General features: G+C 46.4%; 1 protein-coding gene across 3 annotated transcripts in view; it reads left to right on the forward strand.

Moving 5' to 3' along the window:
• Positions 1 to 15,800, forward strand: part of REEP4 (receptor accessory protein 4) — an 83,848-nt gene that overhangs the window by 18,585 nt on the left and 49,463 nt on the right. For 2 of the 3 annotated variants that reach the window (XM_029603827.1, XM_029603826.1), the window contains exon 2: positions 9,682 to 9,754. In XM_029603827.1, the coding sequence (XP_029459687.1) occupies positions 9,683 to 9,754 (72 nt within the window). In that variant the 5' untranslated portion in view covers position 9,682. Of the gene's footprint in view, positions 1 to 9,681; positions 9,755 to 9,821; positions 11,206 to 15,800 lie in introns of those variants that run through there. The other variant, XM_029603828.1, reaches the window with a different exon arrangement.

The raw sequence follows: 15,800 nt of genomic DNA on the forward strand, positions 1-15,800 counted from the left end.
CGACTATTAACATTGAAGACAGCCTTCCTGGTGGCAGTCTGTTCGGCCCGCCATATCTCCAAGCTACAAGCACTGTCCTGCCGGGAGCCATTCCTTAGACTCAGCCTGGGAACCATCCAGTTACGCACAGTTCCAGCGTTCCTCCCCAAAGTGGTGTCTCACTTCCATCTCAACCAAACCATCTCGCTACCTTCGCCAGTTGAGCATAAGAATTTGGAAGAGTCTTGCAGTCTACGCCATCTCAACATCGGCAGACTCCTAGTCCAATACCTGGAAAGGCCAGAATCCGTACGAAAGACGGACCATCTATTTGTTCTTCACAGCAGGAAGAAGCAAGGGTAAGTGGCCTCGCGAGCAACCATAGCCCGCTGGATCAAAGAAGTCATCAAGGCAGCCTACATTGAAGCAGGCAAGCCACCGCCTTTACAAGTCAAGGCCCATTCCACTGGAGCCCAGGCAGTGTCCTGGGCAGAAACCAAGATGCTGTCAACCGCCGAGATCTGTCTGTCCATCTGGTTGTTGTAAGGTTCCTCAAAGAAGCTAAGCTGTTACGTCCTCCAGTGCCGAAAGATCTGCCCGGATTGGAGTCTCAACCTAGTGCTTCGTGTCCTTTGCAGACCTCCCCTTTTGAATTCTTGAGAAGGGCTACCCGGAAGGATTTGACTCTGAAAGCGGTCTTTTTGGTAGCTATTTGTTCAACTTGAAGGATTTCGGAACTTCAGGCTCTGACATGTAGGGATCAGTTTTTGCGGATTCCGGGAATGGAATTTCATTGAGAACAGTGCCTTCCTTTGTTCCTAAGGTGGTGTCTGCCTTTCATGTTAATCAGATGGTAGATCTTCCGGGTTTTCTAGAGTAGTCAAAAGATTCTCCTTAGGATAGAGTATTACGTCTTCAGGATGTACGGTGGATGCTACTTCGGTATTTGTAGGTTACTAATGCTTTTCGTCGCTCAGATCATCTGTTTGTCATCCTCCTTCAGTGGACTGAAAGGGAACAAAGTCTATAAGGCTACCATATCTCATCGGCTTAGGAAGGCCATTTGTTCGGCTTACATCTGTAAGGAACGACAAATTCCTTTCAGTTTGAGGGTGCATTCCACTAGGGTGCAGGCTGCTTCCTGGGCTGTCAACTTCTGTTGCCACAGGAGATTTGTAGGACAGCAGTGTGGTCCTCAGTTCATACGTTTACCAGGCATTATCATCTGGGCGTCAGGGCGTGGGATGAGCTGTCCTTTGGAGAGTGTCCTGTGTGTGGGTCTTTCGAGGGCGTACCCGCTTTAGGGGTGCTTGGGTACATATATAGATATTGAATGAAAATTGTTTTTCTTGATCCAGTGCAATTGAGATCATTCTTAGCTGGAAGGTCCCCTGTTAAATAACTCCGACAGTCCCAGTGTGAAATAGAATAAAAGATGGTAACTACTTGGCGAGCTTATCAATTATATGTTTAAGTTAAAATTTATATTGAAAATGATGCTCCATTCTGCCCCTAATTACTATTAATTTTCTTATAATTTAATGTCATATTATATGGAATATATATTTACCTTATTTGTATACTGTTGTTACTTATTGACATTGATTTTTCTGTATAGGAATGTTTATTCCTGGTTAATTTTCAAAATTTGAAAATAAAGAATTAAATATATATGTACTATGATCATTATTGCCAAGTTGCCCCACCACCTTTAACTCTCACACCAAATCCTGGATTCCACTAAGAATTAGATCTAAAATGGCTCCCCATCATCTGTTCCTGAACCAATGGCTCTGTGAAGTAGTTATTTATTCCATCCAGGAATTTTACCTCTCTACCATGACCTGATGTTACATTTACCCAGTCAATACTGAGGTAATTGAAATCTCCCATTATTATTGTTCTGTCAAATTTATTAGCTTCCCTAATTTCTCTTAGCATTTTATTGTCCATCTGATCATTTTGACCACATGGATGGCAGTATACCCCCATCGCTGTATTCTTCCCCCACACACATGGGATTTCTACCCATAAAGATTCTATAGTTCATTTAGTCTCCTTTTGGACTCTGCTATCCTGAACATATAGTGCCCCACCTCCACCCAAATTGATCTACCTTATCACTGTGATATAACTTGAATGCTGGTATAGCACTGTCCCGTTGGTAACATAGTAATGATGGCAGAAAAAGACCAAATGGTCCATCCATTCTGCTCAGCAGGCAGGGGAAGAGGAGTTCCAGTAGGGCTTAGGGCCCACTCGACTCGAGCTCAGGCGGCATCTTGGGCTGAGTGTCAGCTGGTGTCTCCCCAAGAGACATGTAGGGCCGCGGTATGGTCCTCATTACACACTTTCACCAAACATTACCATTTAGATATGCGGGCCCCGGAGACGGGTCCCTTTTGGTAGAGTGTTCTTCGAGCTGGTCTTTTGGGTTCCCGGCCGGTGTAGGAGGGCTTTGGTATATCCCACTTGTCTGGACTGATCTGGGTATGTTCAGGAAAGGAAAATTGGTTCTTACCTGCTCATTTTCGTTCCTGTAATACCACAGATCAGTCCAGAGGCCCGCCCTGGGGATCTATGCCAAAAAACTGCTTGTTCTACTGCTGTATTTGCTTGCAAAACAGAGTTTGCCATAATTGGTTAAGATTATTTGTTTACTGTTTTAAATTGGTTATCCAGTTGGTCAGGGGGTATCATTTATTTATTTATTTATTTATTTATTTTAAGTTTTTCTATACCGGCATTCGCGATGGGTATCGCATCATGTCGGTTTACAATTAACAAGTGAAAAGGTAACAAGAGGTCATAAATAACAATAAATAACATAAATTAAAAAGGTAGTAGTAATAGTAACAATATACAAGTGAAAGTTAAGGGTTGCAGTTACAATAAAACAAGGTAGTAATATAACTTGGAGCAGAGAAAAGAAGCAGGGGTATTTAACTAGATACATATGATACATATATGCCTATCAATGCATTTGAGGTAATAACGAATTGCCCTAATGCTGTGGAGTTAGTGATTAGTCAAAGACTGATTAAGGTTCAGTTTACGTCAGGAAATGCTTTCATAAAAAGCCATGTTTTGAGTCTTTTCCTGAAAGTGGGGAGGCAGGGTTCCTGTCGCAAATCTGGTGGGATGGAGTTCCACAGTGATGGTCCTGCGTTGGAGAAAGCCCTGTCTCTGGCTGTTATGTGTCGCATGCTTTTGGAATGTGGAATTTGTAAGGATTCTTTGTAGGACTCTCTGATTGGTCTATTGGAAGTTAATTTTTTGAGAGGAATTTGAAGGTTGAGCTGAGAGTGTTGATGTATGGTTTTGTAAATAATGGTTATGGACTTATAAATAATTCTGTAGTGAATTGGCAGCCAATGTAAGTCTTTGAGAATTGGTGATATGTGATCTCTTCTCCGGGTGTTTGTTAATATTCTTGCAGCCGTATTTTGAGCCATCTGAAGGGGTTTAGTGTGAGAAGAGGGAAGACCTAATAGTAGAGAGTTGCAGTAATCTAGTTTAGCGAATATTATTGATTGAAGAATTGATCTGTAGTCTTGAAAGTGAAACAGTGGTCTTATTCTTTTTAAGACTTGGAGTTTATAGAAACAGTCCTTAGTAGTTTGATTTATGAATGATTTAAGGTTTAGCTTATTATCAAAGATAGCTCCTAGGTTTCTTACTTGTGGGGTTTGTAAATTCGGTGGTGGATTTGTGTCTGTATTACTGTTTTCGGTGGAAATTAGGAGGAGTTCGCTTTTTGAAGAGTTTAGTATTAGATTTAGGTTGGAGAGGAGTCCTCCATGTTAAGGAGTCCTCCATGTTATCATGTTAAGAGCCTCGTTCACTCGCTAATTTTAATGTTGGCTTGGGTATCGCTTAATACTGAGGGACTGCAGGTGGCACTCTCGTATATGTGGCAGTGCCCAAAATTTTGTTCTCTACCTCCATCTGCTGGTAGGGATGAATAAAACCACTTGTCTGGACTGATCTGTGGTATTACAGGAATGAAAATTAGCAGGTAAGAATCAATTTTCCTATATTCCTAGAATGTGGTAACTACTCTCCCTAAGGCCAGGAAGGTTTCTACTTGTTTTGTCCTGTTACCCTTTTCCCCTGTTCATTGTAACTTCCATTTCCATCTCTTTCTTTGTTATAATGTAAACCGATATGATGTGCATTTTAATGTCGGTATAAAAAAATCTGTTAAATATCTGTATCTGTAGGGTTTTTGATGTTATGTATTCTTGTCATCCCTATATACCTGAGAGCATTGGTTCCATAGATCTTGGAAATTTTGCAAAAAAGGCTCACTTAAAGGTCTGGTCCTAATCATCTTAAAAGAACCGGTGACATATCTCTTGTGTTATAGGGGTCAAATAGGGGGTAGACTGTTGTCACATGCTGACATGTCTCGTTTCTTGAAGAGAGTTAAGCATATTAGGCCGCCTCTATGGATTCCAATTTCTTCCTGGGACCTAAATTTGGTTCTGTCTTTTTTTTTTTTTTTTTTTTTTTTTAGCGGGAGCAGTTTCTACCTCTTAAGGTCTCCTTAAAGCTCCTTACTCTGAAAGCGGTATTTCTGGTTGCTGTTTGTTCTGCCAGGAGGATTTTGGAAGTGCAAGCAATTTCTTGGGGATATGGTACAGATTCATACAGTGGATTAACAAAGAGATTGTTAATGCATTATTAATGCTGTTTCTGTAAACCTGTGACTTGTGCGATTGGTCCCTCCCGATGTAGTCAATGAAACACAGTCCTTGTTGAGGGACCATGACTTGGTTTATAAAAGCATGAATACCCAGCTCTTAAATGCTTATTAAAAGCTTACCATTTGAACAGCCTGTAATTGTTTGGACAATGTAATTTTTACCACATCTTTGTTAATCCACGACTTGGTGATTTGGTCTTCTACCCTCTTTATTTAGATTATAAGTGCCATTCTTTTTTGCCATAGGTGGTGTCTGACCTCTATTTAAATCAGTCAATCTCTGACAGGCAAATGATTGGTGAAGGGTACAAGTTTCTTCAGACCCTGGATGTCGGAATAGCTTTCTTGAGGTACCTGAAGGTCCTCACTCACTCCTTCAAGAATTATGATCATCTTTGTATCTTGTTTAGTAGAGTACGGAAAGGTGAGGTAGCCACTAGAGCTACGGTGGTGCGATGGATTAAAGAGGTGTTTATGGTAGCCTATGTGTATTCCGGTACTCTCTTGCCTTAGTATATACAAGCTTATTCCACAAGAGCTCAGGCTACTTCTTGGGCAGAAAGATTGGTATCTCCTTTGGAGATCTGTAAGATAGCAACTTGTCCTTCTTTGCATACCTTCTTTAAGCATTATCACTTGGATGTTAAGGTTAGGGAAGAGACTTCTTTTGCCTTGCCCATATTGCGGGAGGATTGGGCAGCATCTTGCCCGGTTTAGGAGTAGTTTGGGTACATCCCACTAGTCCTGGATGAATAGAAAGGTGAAATTACTTTTTCCATGATGATTTTATTTCCATGAGTCCAGTCAGACCAGTCCAGGACCCTTCCTATGCTGCCTGATATCAGAATCCTTCTCTTTTTTTGGGGGGGGGGGGGGGAGGGGAGCAGGGAAGGAAACAGGATTCCTAACTAAACTGCTAAAGAAAATGTTTGCCTATGGGCATGATGATTTTCTTGGCTGCTCCTCAGATCATATATCTATTACTGTTGTTCTTGCTGCTTGCTTCCATGGCCTGGTTCTTCTGGAAGTCTACTGGTATATATTTTTTGGGCATTTCGTTGTTAATTGACTGAGATGTTTAAAGTTGTCTACAGTTAGCTTATTACAGAAATATTGACACGCTGGTGTCAGCACAGATGCATATAAGGAGTAACCTCTCAATCTCCATCTGCTGGTCAGTGTGCATAATTCATTTGTCTAGATTGAATCTGACTGGACTTGAGGAAAGGAAATTTATCAGGTGGTAAGTAATTTCACTCTTAAGCTTTGTGGTTTGTTTTCCCTCCAGTCGCTAAGCTCTTGGACTCATTACAATGAACCATACTATTCAGCAGTTTTATTTATTGATGAGATTTAAAGTATTGCCAAACATACTTGAGCCCTCAACTGCACTGTGGTTTTTCTGAGGAGGAAGCATATGCAGCAATTTCCAGCTTTCAGTGTGGGTGCATGGTAAACTTGTCCTATGCTCATCCTGATTTAGTGAGACAGAGGAGGGCTGGCATCCCTTGTACAAACCTGGGAAGTTCTGTATTCTGTTTTGGGGATATTGTTTTACCTTTTGTAGGCCAGAGCTCTAGGAGCTGCCTTGCATTGGAAAGGTTTGGAACCTTTACAGGTTCTGATATCTTTATATTGATCAACATAAGAATTAATACAAAGATATTGATGTGTGGAGATGTAGACATCTGGGGTTTGCTTCTCCATTTGTAGACACCACGATTCTTCTGTTTGGAAGGTGGACTTTTCTAAAGGACCTCCTTTGGATCACTTTCCAGACCAGTTACTTCAAACCTCCAATTTACTGCAATATAAATACAGAAAAAGGATTTTTTAGCAACACTCCTTCAAAAGTTGTAATGCAAAATAAGAGTGGATTAAAAGGACAGTGTTGAATGAGTTCCTTCAGTCTGGTGTGGCGAGCTAATGCAAATGCAGTTGACACAGGTAACCAAAAATCCTGTTCTGCTGGGTGGGGAAGAACACGTTATGCATTGTGTATCTGCCTAATGCTGTTTCAGTCAATAGCTATTTAAGAGTCATTTTTTTAAATACATGAATATCAGTAGCTGCTCTGTATTAGGTTGGAGTAGACTGTGAAACTGTTATGCTTTAATACTACATGGAGTATTTTTGTTCTTAGTTCTATACCAGGGGTCAGGAACCTATGGCTCGCGAGCCAGATGTGGCTCTTTTTTGATGGCTGCATCTGGCTCGCAGACAAATCTTTAATAAAAAAAAAAGTAAAAATCTAACAAAAACCCCCACCCTCCTGACGCCCCCCCAAGACCTCCAAAATTAATTTAATACAAACCCCCCCCCCTCCCCCCAAGACCTGCCAAAAGTCCCTGGTGGTCCAGCGGGGGTCCAGGAGCGGTCCGGGAGCAATCTTCTGGACTTGGGCTGTCGGCTGCCAGTAGTCAAAATGGCGCCGATGGCCCTTTGCCCTCACTATCAGGTCGATCCTGTAAGGCCGCGGTAATAACAGTGCGGCAGTGTCAGGCGCACCCTTCCTCCCCGCACGCACAGTTCTCTTCACTAACTCCCCGATACTCTCCTCTAATCGCATGCAAATGCATGCCGCGGCTTTAAAGCAGTAGGGAAGGGTTATGCCCGCGTAACCCATTTTACTGTATAGGCGCTTAATACAGCGCCTATACAGTAACCAGGGTGCGCTGGTACCTGTCATTTCAAATGACATTTGAAATGACAGGTACCAGCGCATGTGACTGCCTTGAGCGCCGAATCGCAGGGGTCGCACAGGCGTGCATTCATTCACTGCCGGGGCAGCCCCCACCGGCAGTGAATGAATGCGCGCCTGTGCGGACCCGGCCTAGATTTAACACGCGACCACCCGCCGCCCACCGGCCGTCTCGAACTAACGCGTGTCCCCCCGCCGCCGCTGCCTGGAACAGGCGCCCACCCGCCCGCGGCCTAGATTTAACACGCGACCACCCGGCTCCCGCCGCCCGCCTGGACCCACGCGGCCCTCCGACAGGTATTTAAAAATTTTTATTTTTTTTTCTGACAGGTTTTATGTGTCCCACATCATTACATTTTCTCGATCATCTCTGTATCGCTTTTTTTTTTAATTGTGTTTTATTGGTTTTGAGTGTCTTAAGCGGTGTCGATGGATTTGTTACTAGACTCACAGTCCTAACTCCTACTAGGGGGAGGCGGTAAACTAACACGTTACAGCCGCGGCAAAACAGTGCGTTACTAATGAGATAACCTGAGCGCGCGTTACGGTATCGGAGGGGAATAGCTAATTCCTTCATTATACAGCTAATTCGTTCATTTACATGCCGGGTGGGGGAAGGGTTACGCGTCTGTTTTAAGAAGCGCTACGGACGCGCGAAACTGGAGACTGTATCGCTGGTTTGCCTTACGAGTCGGAATTGTGCGCAGCGAGCTCGTTACAGACGAGAAATCTTCAACTGAATGTTACTGTATCGAGCTGACTGTCACTGGGGTCGACAAATGGCGGCGGTAGCCCCTGTGACATAGTAAGGGCAAAGGGCCGACGGCTGCCAGTAATCAAAATGGTGCCGTCGGCCCTTTGCCCTTACTATGTCACAGGGGCTACCGCCGCCATTGGTCGACCCCAGTGACATAGTAAGGGCAAAGGGCTGTCGGCGCCATTTTGACTACTGGCAGCCCAAGTCCAGGAGATCGCTCTCAGACCGCTCCTGGACCCCCGCTGGACCACCAGGGACTTTTGGCAGGTCTTGGGGGGGGGGGGGGTCAGGAGGGTGGGGGGTTGTAAATTAATTTGGTAGGTCTTGGGGGGGGGGGGGGGTCAGGAGGGTGGGGGGTTGTAGTTAGTATGGCTCTCTCGGAATTACATTTTAAAATATGTGGCGTTCATGGCTCTCTCAGCCAAAAAGGTTCCCAACCCCTGTTCTATACAATTGTAAATACCTTATGTAACTTACCTTGAGGTAATACTTTTGATTTCTTTTTTGAAAAGTGGTATATCAAGACTTAATAAATTAAACTAACTAGTTTTGAGGCCAGTGATCCTGCCATTCGTAATCCCACTGGCAGATAACTCTGGAAGAAATCTAGGTCTCTAAAACTTTATCTTTAAGAAATAAAAGAGAAGATTACAAATGGGCTGCTCATATTATCAACTTCTCCCAGAAGGCATCATTATCAACTTAATTTCTGATCTGCCTTCACTTCCACAATGTCCAAAGCAATTTAATAACAATAAAAACAATGAGTTCCATATTCAGCCGCTATGTGGCTGTGCTAGTTAGCTGGGTATATGTAACCAACTAATTAGTGTGCTGCTGAATATACAGCATTATCTTAAAGTTAGTCTATCTGACTCGTTGTTTTTATTGTTATTAAATTGCTTTGGACATTGTATTAACTTTAGGACAGCCCTATGGTACGACCAGAGTTAGCCGGGTAAGTTAACTAGCTAGCTCCAAATATCAAAGTTAGCCAGATAACTTATCTGGCTAAAATGCCCCTGACTTATCTGGCTAAATTTTAACTGAGCAAATAGTTACCTGGGTAGAATTTAGCTAGATATAGGATGAAAATAACCGGGTAAGCTATTTAGACAGATAATGATTATATTATCCACCTAAAAGACGTTTAAAAATGGACCTCAATACAGATAAAAGGGGTAGTAATAACATGGTAACGCACATTGAAAATTCAGTGAATTTCACCTGACAATGTGACCATCTTAACCCTTGCTATAAACAACTTGAGAAAAATATCTGTTTTAGGCTTATGTACCTTATCTTTGGCTAATTCTTACAGTGGTCCCATAAAAGTTATGTCAGCCTTCAGTATACCATGAACAAATGTGATGGGGAGATGTCCTTTGTAACCAGAAATGGCACTGCTGCTGCTTATTGCTTCCTCCAGATCATTGATAAAAAAAAATAAAAATTAAATATCCATTCCCTATTGGGGGAGGAGGGGGACACATTCCCTCTCTTCTAACTAATCTCTTGCATTTGCTTTCCTTTCAGGATGGTTTTTGGTTTGCTGTATCCTGCCTATGCATCATACAAGGCCATGAAAACAAAGAATGTGCGGGAATATGTGAGTATGAAACACTGCTGGGCTCACACAATACTGGATCAGATCAAAACCCACCAGTGCCAACTCTTGGTGGAGGAGTGGTGGATTGCATGTTCTGGATTCTGATTGATAGTGGGCTGGTCGAGACTTTTATTGATTTTTCTATGGTGCCCTATACAGATGATGAATGTAAAGAACTGTGGTATAGAGTCAATTGAGAAGTCTTAGAGAGTAGTACAGAATCAAGCAGAGATAATCAAACATCCTTTTTTAAGCATCTGGGAAAAGATGTTTGAAGACATACTGTATGTTTTTAAGACTGGAATATTTTAACCAGAATCAACCCTATGAATCCACTCAATAGGGAATTAAAGTTATACACATTCCAAAAATAGATGAAAAGACAAAGTGACATGACCATGAAAAGGTGCTTGATAATATCATGGGTGTGAGTGCACCTTTTAGTCCATTTTTAAGATGGGACCAGGGTAGGAGCTTCTTGTATAATAGGAAGGTGATTCTTTCAGAAATGTGATGCAAGGAAAAAGAGCCTTAAACACCGAGGTAATCCTGTCTTGCAAGGGGTGTGGAGGACTTGTCTCTGAATTCCTGAATGTTTATTTGTTTAGCAACAAGAAAGGGTGGAGTGCCCAGAAGGGCCTGGTTGGGAAATAAGCTTTGAAGCACCTGAGGATGAATCTTGTGGTACTAGTTGTTCCGGAACACTGGGTGGCAGCCAAGGGATGTGAGGGGAGGCTGCGTCATGGTCTTGCAGCAGAGAGCAGTACGGAGGTTCTGCCTGCGCAGAAAAGGCATTGTGTTCTCTGATATTTCACTGCATGAGATGTCTGTAACCATGTATGTTATAGCAACAGAAGCTGGATAAACAGTTGTTCCTGAACATACCCAGATCAGTCCAGACAAGCGGGTTTTATTCATCCCTACCAGCAGATGGAGGTAGAGAACAAAACTTTGGGCACTGCCACATATACAAGAGTGCCACCTGCAGTCCCTCAGTATTTCTCTACCTCCAGCAGATGGTAGAGGTGCTAACCCTGCAGTACTGACTGACAGGATATTTTAAGGAAAATTGCTCCTCGAGATGACAGGCTCCTGCAGAAGGGTCATCTCTTGGGTTGAGCCGGGTGAACAGGGGGTTGGATGCCCCTGGCCAGCTTCAGCCCACGACCCCAGGACCACTGACAGCCAGTGGTCTGGTTCCCTCGGTGGGCCCGAAGCCCCTCTGCCTGCCCAGAACAGGGAAGTATCCTTACTTTTATTTTTGTGCTTTCCTGTGTGTCTGGACCTTTAAATCTTTGTTGTAAAAAAAAAAAAAAAAAAGTCACTGGCAGCTGTCTGCTTTTGCAACAGCAGTCGTATGTCAGCAAGCTGTGCGGCTTAGCAAACTGAATACAACAGCAGAAGCATGCGGCAGGCTGAAATCCTCGGCGAGATAGGGTGCAGGCTGGGCAGTAAGTGGGGGGATCATTCGGAGGAGGGTGGTCCCGGTGGGGGCTGGTTGTACTTCCGAACGAGCCGCTCGGTTTTCAGTCGTGGCAGCGGCCTGTTCACCGTGCTGGCGGGAATTTCTTGGGGCAGTGCACCCTCTTCAGGGTTTGATAGCTGCTGCGTGGTGTGCCCCTCCCCCTTGCGATCCGGGCCGCGTGGAAGCACGGCAAGCATAGGATTGCCTGTTTGGATTTTTATTTTGCCTTCTTTATTTCTTGGTGCTTGTTATGACAGACAAACAGCTCAGAGAGACCTGCAGGGCCTATGGTAGCCCGTCGGTCGGCCTGAATTACCTCTTCCTCTGCACGGAGTGTGCTGGAGGGGGATCTGAAAGGCAAGCAAAGCCGCGGAGGCATTCGCGGACCGCGGAGGTGGTGTGGTATCGCAGGAGGGAGTGGCTATGGCCGCAGAAGCAGAGCTGGATAGGGGAGCTTCTCCCTTGGGGTCCGGGGGGGTCCCTGCCTCTCCTGTCTCCCAATGGTTCGACCTGGGGAAAAAGGTCCGATGTCTCGGGCCCTAGCAGCCCCAAGTGCCCTTCGGGGGCCCCGGGGGGGGGGGGGGGGTGTTCGCCTGAATTCGTACTCTTAACGCACGAGGCCTTCCTGGCTAGGCAGGCAGATAAGTGCGGTGTCACAGAAGGCCCGACGGGTTCGGCAAAGCGTGGGAAGGTTCTGTGGGCCCGCGAACTCTGCCTCTCAAGGGATGGCTAGTGAGATTGGAGTCAGACTCTGAAGGTTCGGACGAGTCTAAGCAGCAGGATGAGGTCTCCTTGGAGGCCTATCAGGATGGGGACCCGATTGGGGGTCCCCCTGTGGACCCAGGGGACTCTAAAACTGAACAGGGGACCTTGGCGGGTCCGGAGGCTGAAGGCCTCTCAAGGTCCCGAAGGTGGATGCAGCAGTTTCGGCAGTCACTAAGAAGATCACTATTCCGGTGGCTGGAGCTTCCGCTCTGAAGGATGTTCAGGATCGGAAGTTGGATGTGCATCTCAAGCAAGCTTCTGAGGTCCTAGGGCTCGGCCTGCGGGCAGCGGTATGTGCAAGTCTGATGCAGCGGACCTGTTTGTGTTGGATCCAGAAGCCGCAGGACCAGTCGGCCTCTGGGACTCTTTCCCTAGTCCAGGCGACTTGCCAGGAGGCAGGAGTTGCCTATGGCATAGATGCCTTGATCTGGTGAGCACCACGGCCCATGCTATGGTATTGGTGGTGGTGTCCAGATGACACTTGTGGCTACGCAACTGATCAGCGGATCTGTCAACAAAATTGCAACTCTTTATCTGCCCTTTCAGGGGAAACTGCTGTTTGGTGAGGACCTCTATCGTCTGATGAAGTCGTTGAGAGAGACAAAGGGCAATAGGCTGCCAGAGGATCGAAAGTCTGACCGGAAACCTTTCTCTTCTCGGCCTCGCTTTCGGGAGTCCAGATGTTTTCGTCAGACGAGGCCCTTGGGGGCCTCTGCCCCAAGACAGTCTTCGCATAGGCAACAGTCCTTTCGAGGGGTTGGAAGGTCATCTAGAGGTAGATCCACCCAGGGTGTGGGTGGCAATAAGTCCTCACAATGAGATCCGGCAGGTCCACTCCTCGTCTCAGGTAATCGGGGGCAGGCTGGCCCAGTTCTAAGAGGAGTGGGCCAAGATCACTTCCAACCGGTGGGTGTTGAGCTTGGTGAGAAACGCTTACGCCTTAGAATTTTCTGCCCACTGCGGCCGGTCTTTCTGGAGTCGCATTGTCTTTCCCAAAGCAAGCGGGCAGCGGTCCAGGAAATGCTTCAGCAGTTGTTAAGTCTGTAGGTGGTTATACCGGTGCCAATGTCTGAACAGGGACAAGGCAGATAGTACATCTATTTTGTGGTGCCCAAGAAGGAAGGCACATTCCGACCTATCCTAGACCTGAAGAAAGTCAACCAGAGTTTGAAGGTACCACGTTTTCGGATGGAGACGTTGAGCACCGTAATTGTGGTGGAAGGGGAGGAGAGTTTTTGGCGTCTCTGGATCTCACTGAGGCTTATCTGCATATCACCATCTGTCAAGAGCACTAGAAGTTTCTCAGATTCATGGTTCTGGGACAGCACTATTCAGTTTCAAGCGCTGCCTTTCGGGTTGGCCTCCGCCCCACGGACCTTTACAAAGGTGATGGTAGTAGTAGTGGTGGCGGTGCTGCGACAGGAGGGATTGCTGGTGCACCCTTACTTGGATGATTGGCTGATACAGGCGAAGTCACTAGAGGGAATGTGTGCGTTTTGTGGACCGAGTTCGGTCACTCCTGGAATTTCTAGGTTGGGTTATCAATGTGCAGAAGAGCCATCTGGTTCCCTCCCATTCCCTTCAATACTTGGGAGCCTGTTTCGACACCCAGCGGAGCAGAGTGTTTCATACAGTGATCAAAATTCAGGGGCAGATAGCACGTCTGCTTCGTCTACAGGTGCCGAAAGTCTGGGATTACTCACAGGTCCAAGGCTCGATGGCGTCAACATTGGAACTGGTGCCCTGGGCGTTTGCCCATTTGAGGCTTCTGCAGAGAGCTTTGTTGTCCCGTTGGAATCCTCTGTCACAACAATATTTCCTGCCCCTGGCTCTGAGTCGGACAGGGCCAGTCTGGCCTGGTGGATGACGCGGAACAATCTGGAGAAGGGGATTCCTCTTGAGGTCCCCTTCGTGGGTGGTGGTCACCATGGATGTAAGTCTTCGGGGCTGGGGGGACAGTTTGTCTGGGCAGGTCTGCCCAGGGCCTTTGGTCGACGTCTGAACAGTCATGGTCCATCAATTGCCTGGAGACGAGAGTGGTGCGCCGAGCTCTGGAGCAGTTTCTACCCTTGGTCCGCGATCGGATGGTGCGAGTTTTCTCAGACAATTCGACCATGGTGGCTTACATCAACTGCCAGGGGGGAACCAAGAGTCCCACGGTAGCACAGGAGGTTCAGCTGCTGTTTGAGTGGGCAGAGCTTCATCTCAAAGGAATCGCCGCCTCCCATGTTGCAGGAGTCGACAACATCCAGGCGGATTACCTCAGCCGGCAGCAGTTGGATCAGGGGGAGTGGGAATTCTCTCAGAGGGCCTGGGAGCTTCTCTGCGAATGGTGGGGAACCCCGCAGTTCGATGTCATGACAACGAGTCTCAATAATAAGACGCAAAAGTTCTTCAGCCACCGGAAGGAGTCCGGGGCGGTGTGGCTGGATGCCCTCGTATGTCCGTGGCCGACCGGAGTCATCCTGTATGTCTTTCCTCCATGGCCGCTGATAGCAAAGGTACTCAGGCATGTAGAGGGCCACACGGGGTCAGTGATTCTGGTGGCTCTGGAATGGCCTCGCCGTCCGTGGTTCGCAGTTCTGGTGTGGCTGGCAGTGGACGGACTGCTATACCTGACCCATTTACCGGATCTCCTGTGTCAGGATCCTATGTTTTCCGATCAGGAGGATCGCTTTTGTCTTCGCTTTTGAAAGGAGGCGATTGCGCGTGAGGGGGTATTCGGAACCAGTAATTACCACGCTGCTCCAAGAGAGACGCCCTGCTACCTCTTTAGCCTATACCGGGTATGGAAGGTGTTTGAGGCCTGGTGTGGACAACAGGGATTGGACCCTCTTCAGGTGTCTGTGTCCCATATTTTGTCTCTTTTGCAGGTAGATTTATCCAAAGGATTAGCCCATAGTTCCCTTTGGTTCCAAGTTTCCGCTTTGGATTGCCTCAGAGAGAGAGAGAATCCAGGGGGAGGCCTTGGCGTCCCATCCGGATGTGGTGTGTTTTCTACGAGGAGTCAAACATCTCCATCCACCTCTGCGTCGCATTTGTCCGGAATGGAATCTTAATCTCGTGCTACGGGTCCTTTGCGAGGAGCCGTTCGATCCTCTTTGAAGATCCTGACTCTGAAGACAGTCTTTTTGGTAGCGATCTGTTCGGCTAGAAGGATTTCGGAATTGCAGGCGCTTTCGTGCCGTGATCCGTTTCTCCGGATATCGTCCGATACGGTGTCCTTGCAAAACGGTACCTTTGTTTCTTCCTAAGGTGGTGTCGGTTTTTCATGTAAACCTATCAGTGGAGTTGCCCGGGTTTCCGGTTTGGGCTCGGGATCCCTCGATGGAACGAGAACGTCACCTTTTGGATGTGAGACAGGTGGTATTGTTACTTGAAAGTCACTAATGCTTTTCGTCGTTCTGATCATTTGTTCGTCCTGTTCGGGGGAGCAAAAAAAGGGCAAAAAGGTGTCTCAGGCTTCTTTGTCTCATTGGTTAAAAGAGACTTATCTCTGCAGCTTATGTATCAAAAGGAAGAGTGGTTCCAGTTGGTCTTAGAGCACATTTGATTTGAGCTCAGGCGCCGTCCTGGGCTGAATGTCAGCTGGTGTCTCCCCAAAAGATCTGTAGAGTTGCGGTGAGGTCTTCATTCCACACTTTTACCAAGCATTACCGTTTGGATGTGCGGGCCCTGGAGACTTGCCCCCTTTTGGAGAGAATGTTCTTCGAGCGGATTTTTCGGGTTCCCACCTAGTGTAAGGGCTTTGGTACATCCTGCTTGTCTGGACTGATCTGGGTATGTTCAGGAAAGAAAAATTGGTTCTTACCTGCT

Source organism: Rhinatrema bivittatum, chromosome 5, assembly GCF_901001135.1.
Source record: "Rhinatrema bivittatum chromosome 5, aRhiBiv1.1, whole genome shotgun sequence".
Lineage (NCBI taxonomy): Eukaryota > Metazoa > Chordata > Amphibia > Gymnophiona > Rhinatrematidae > Rhinatrema > Rhinatrema bivittatum.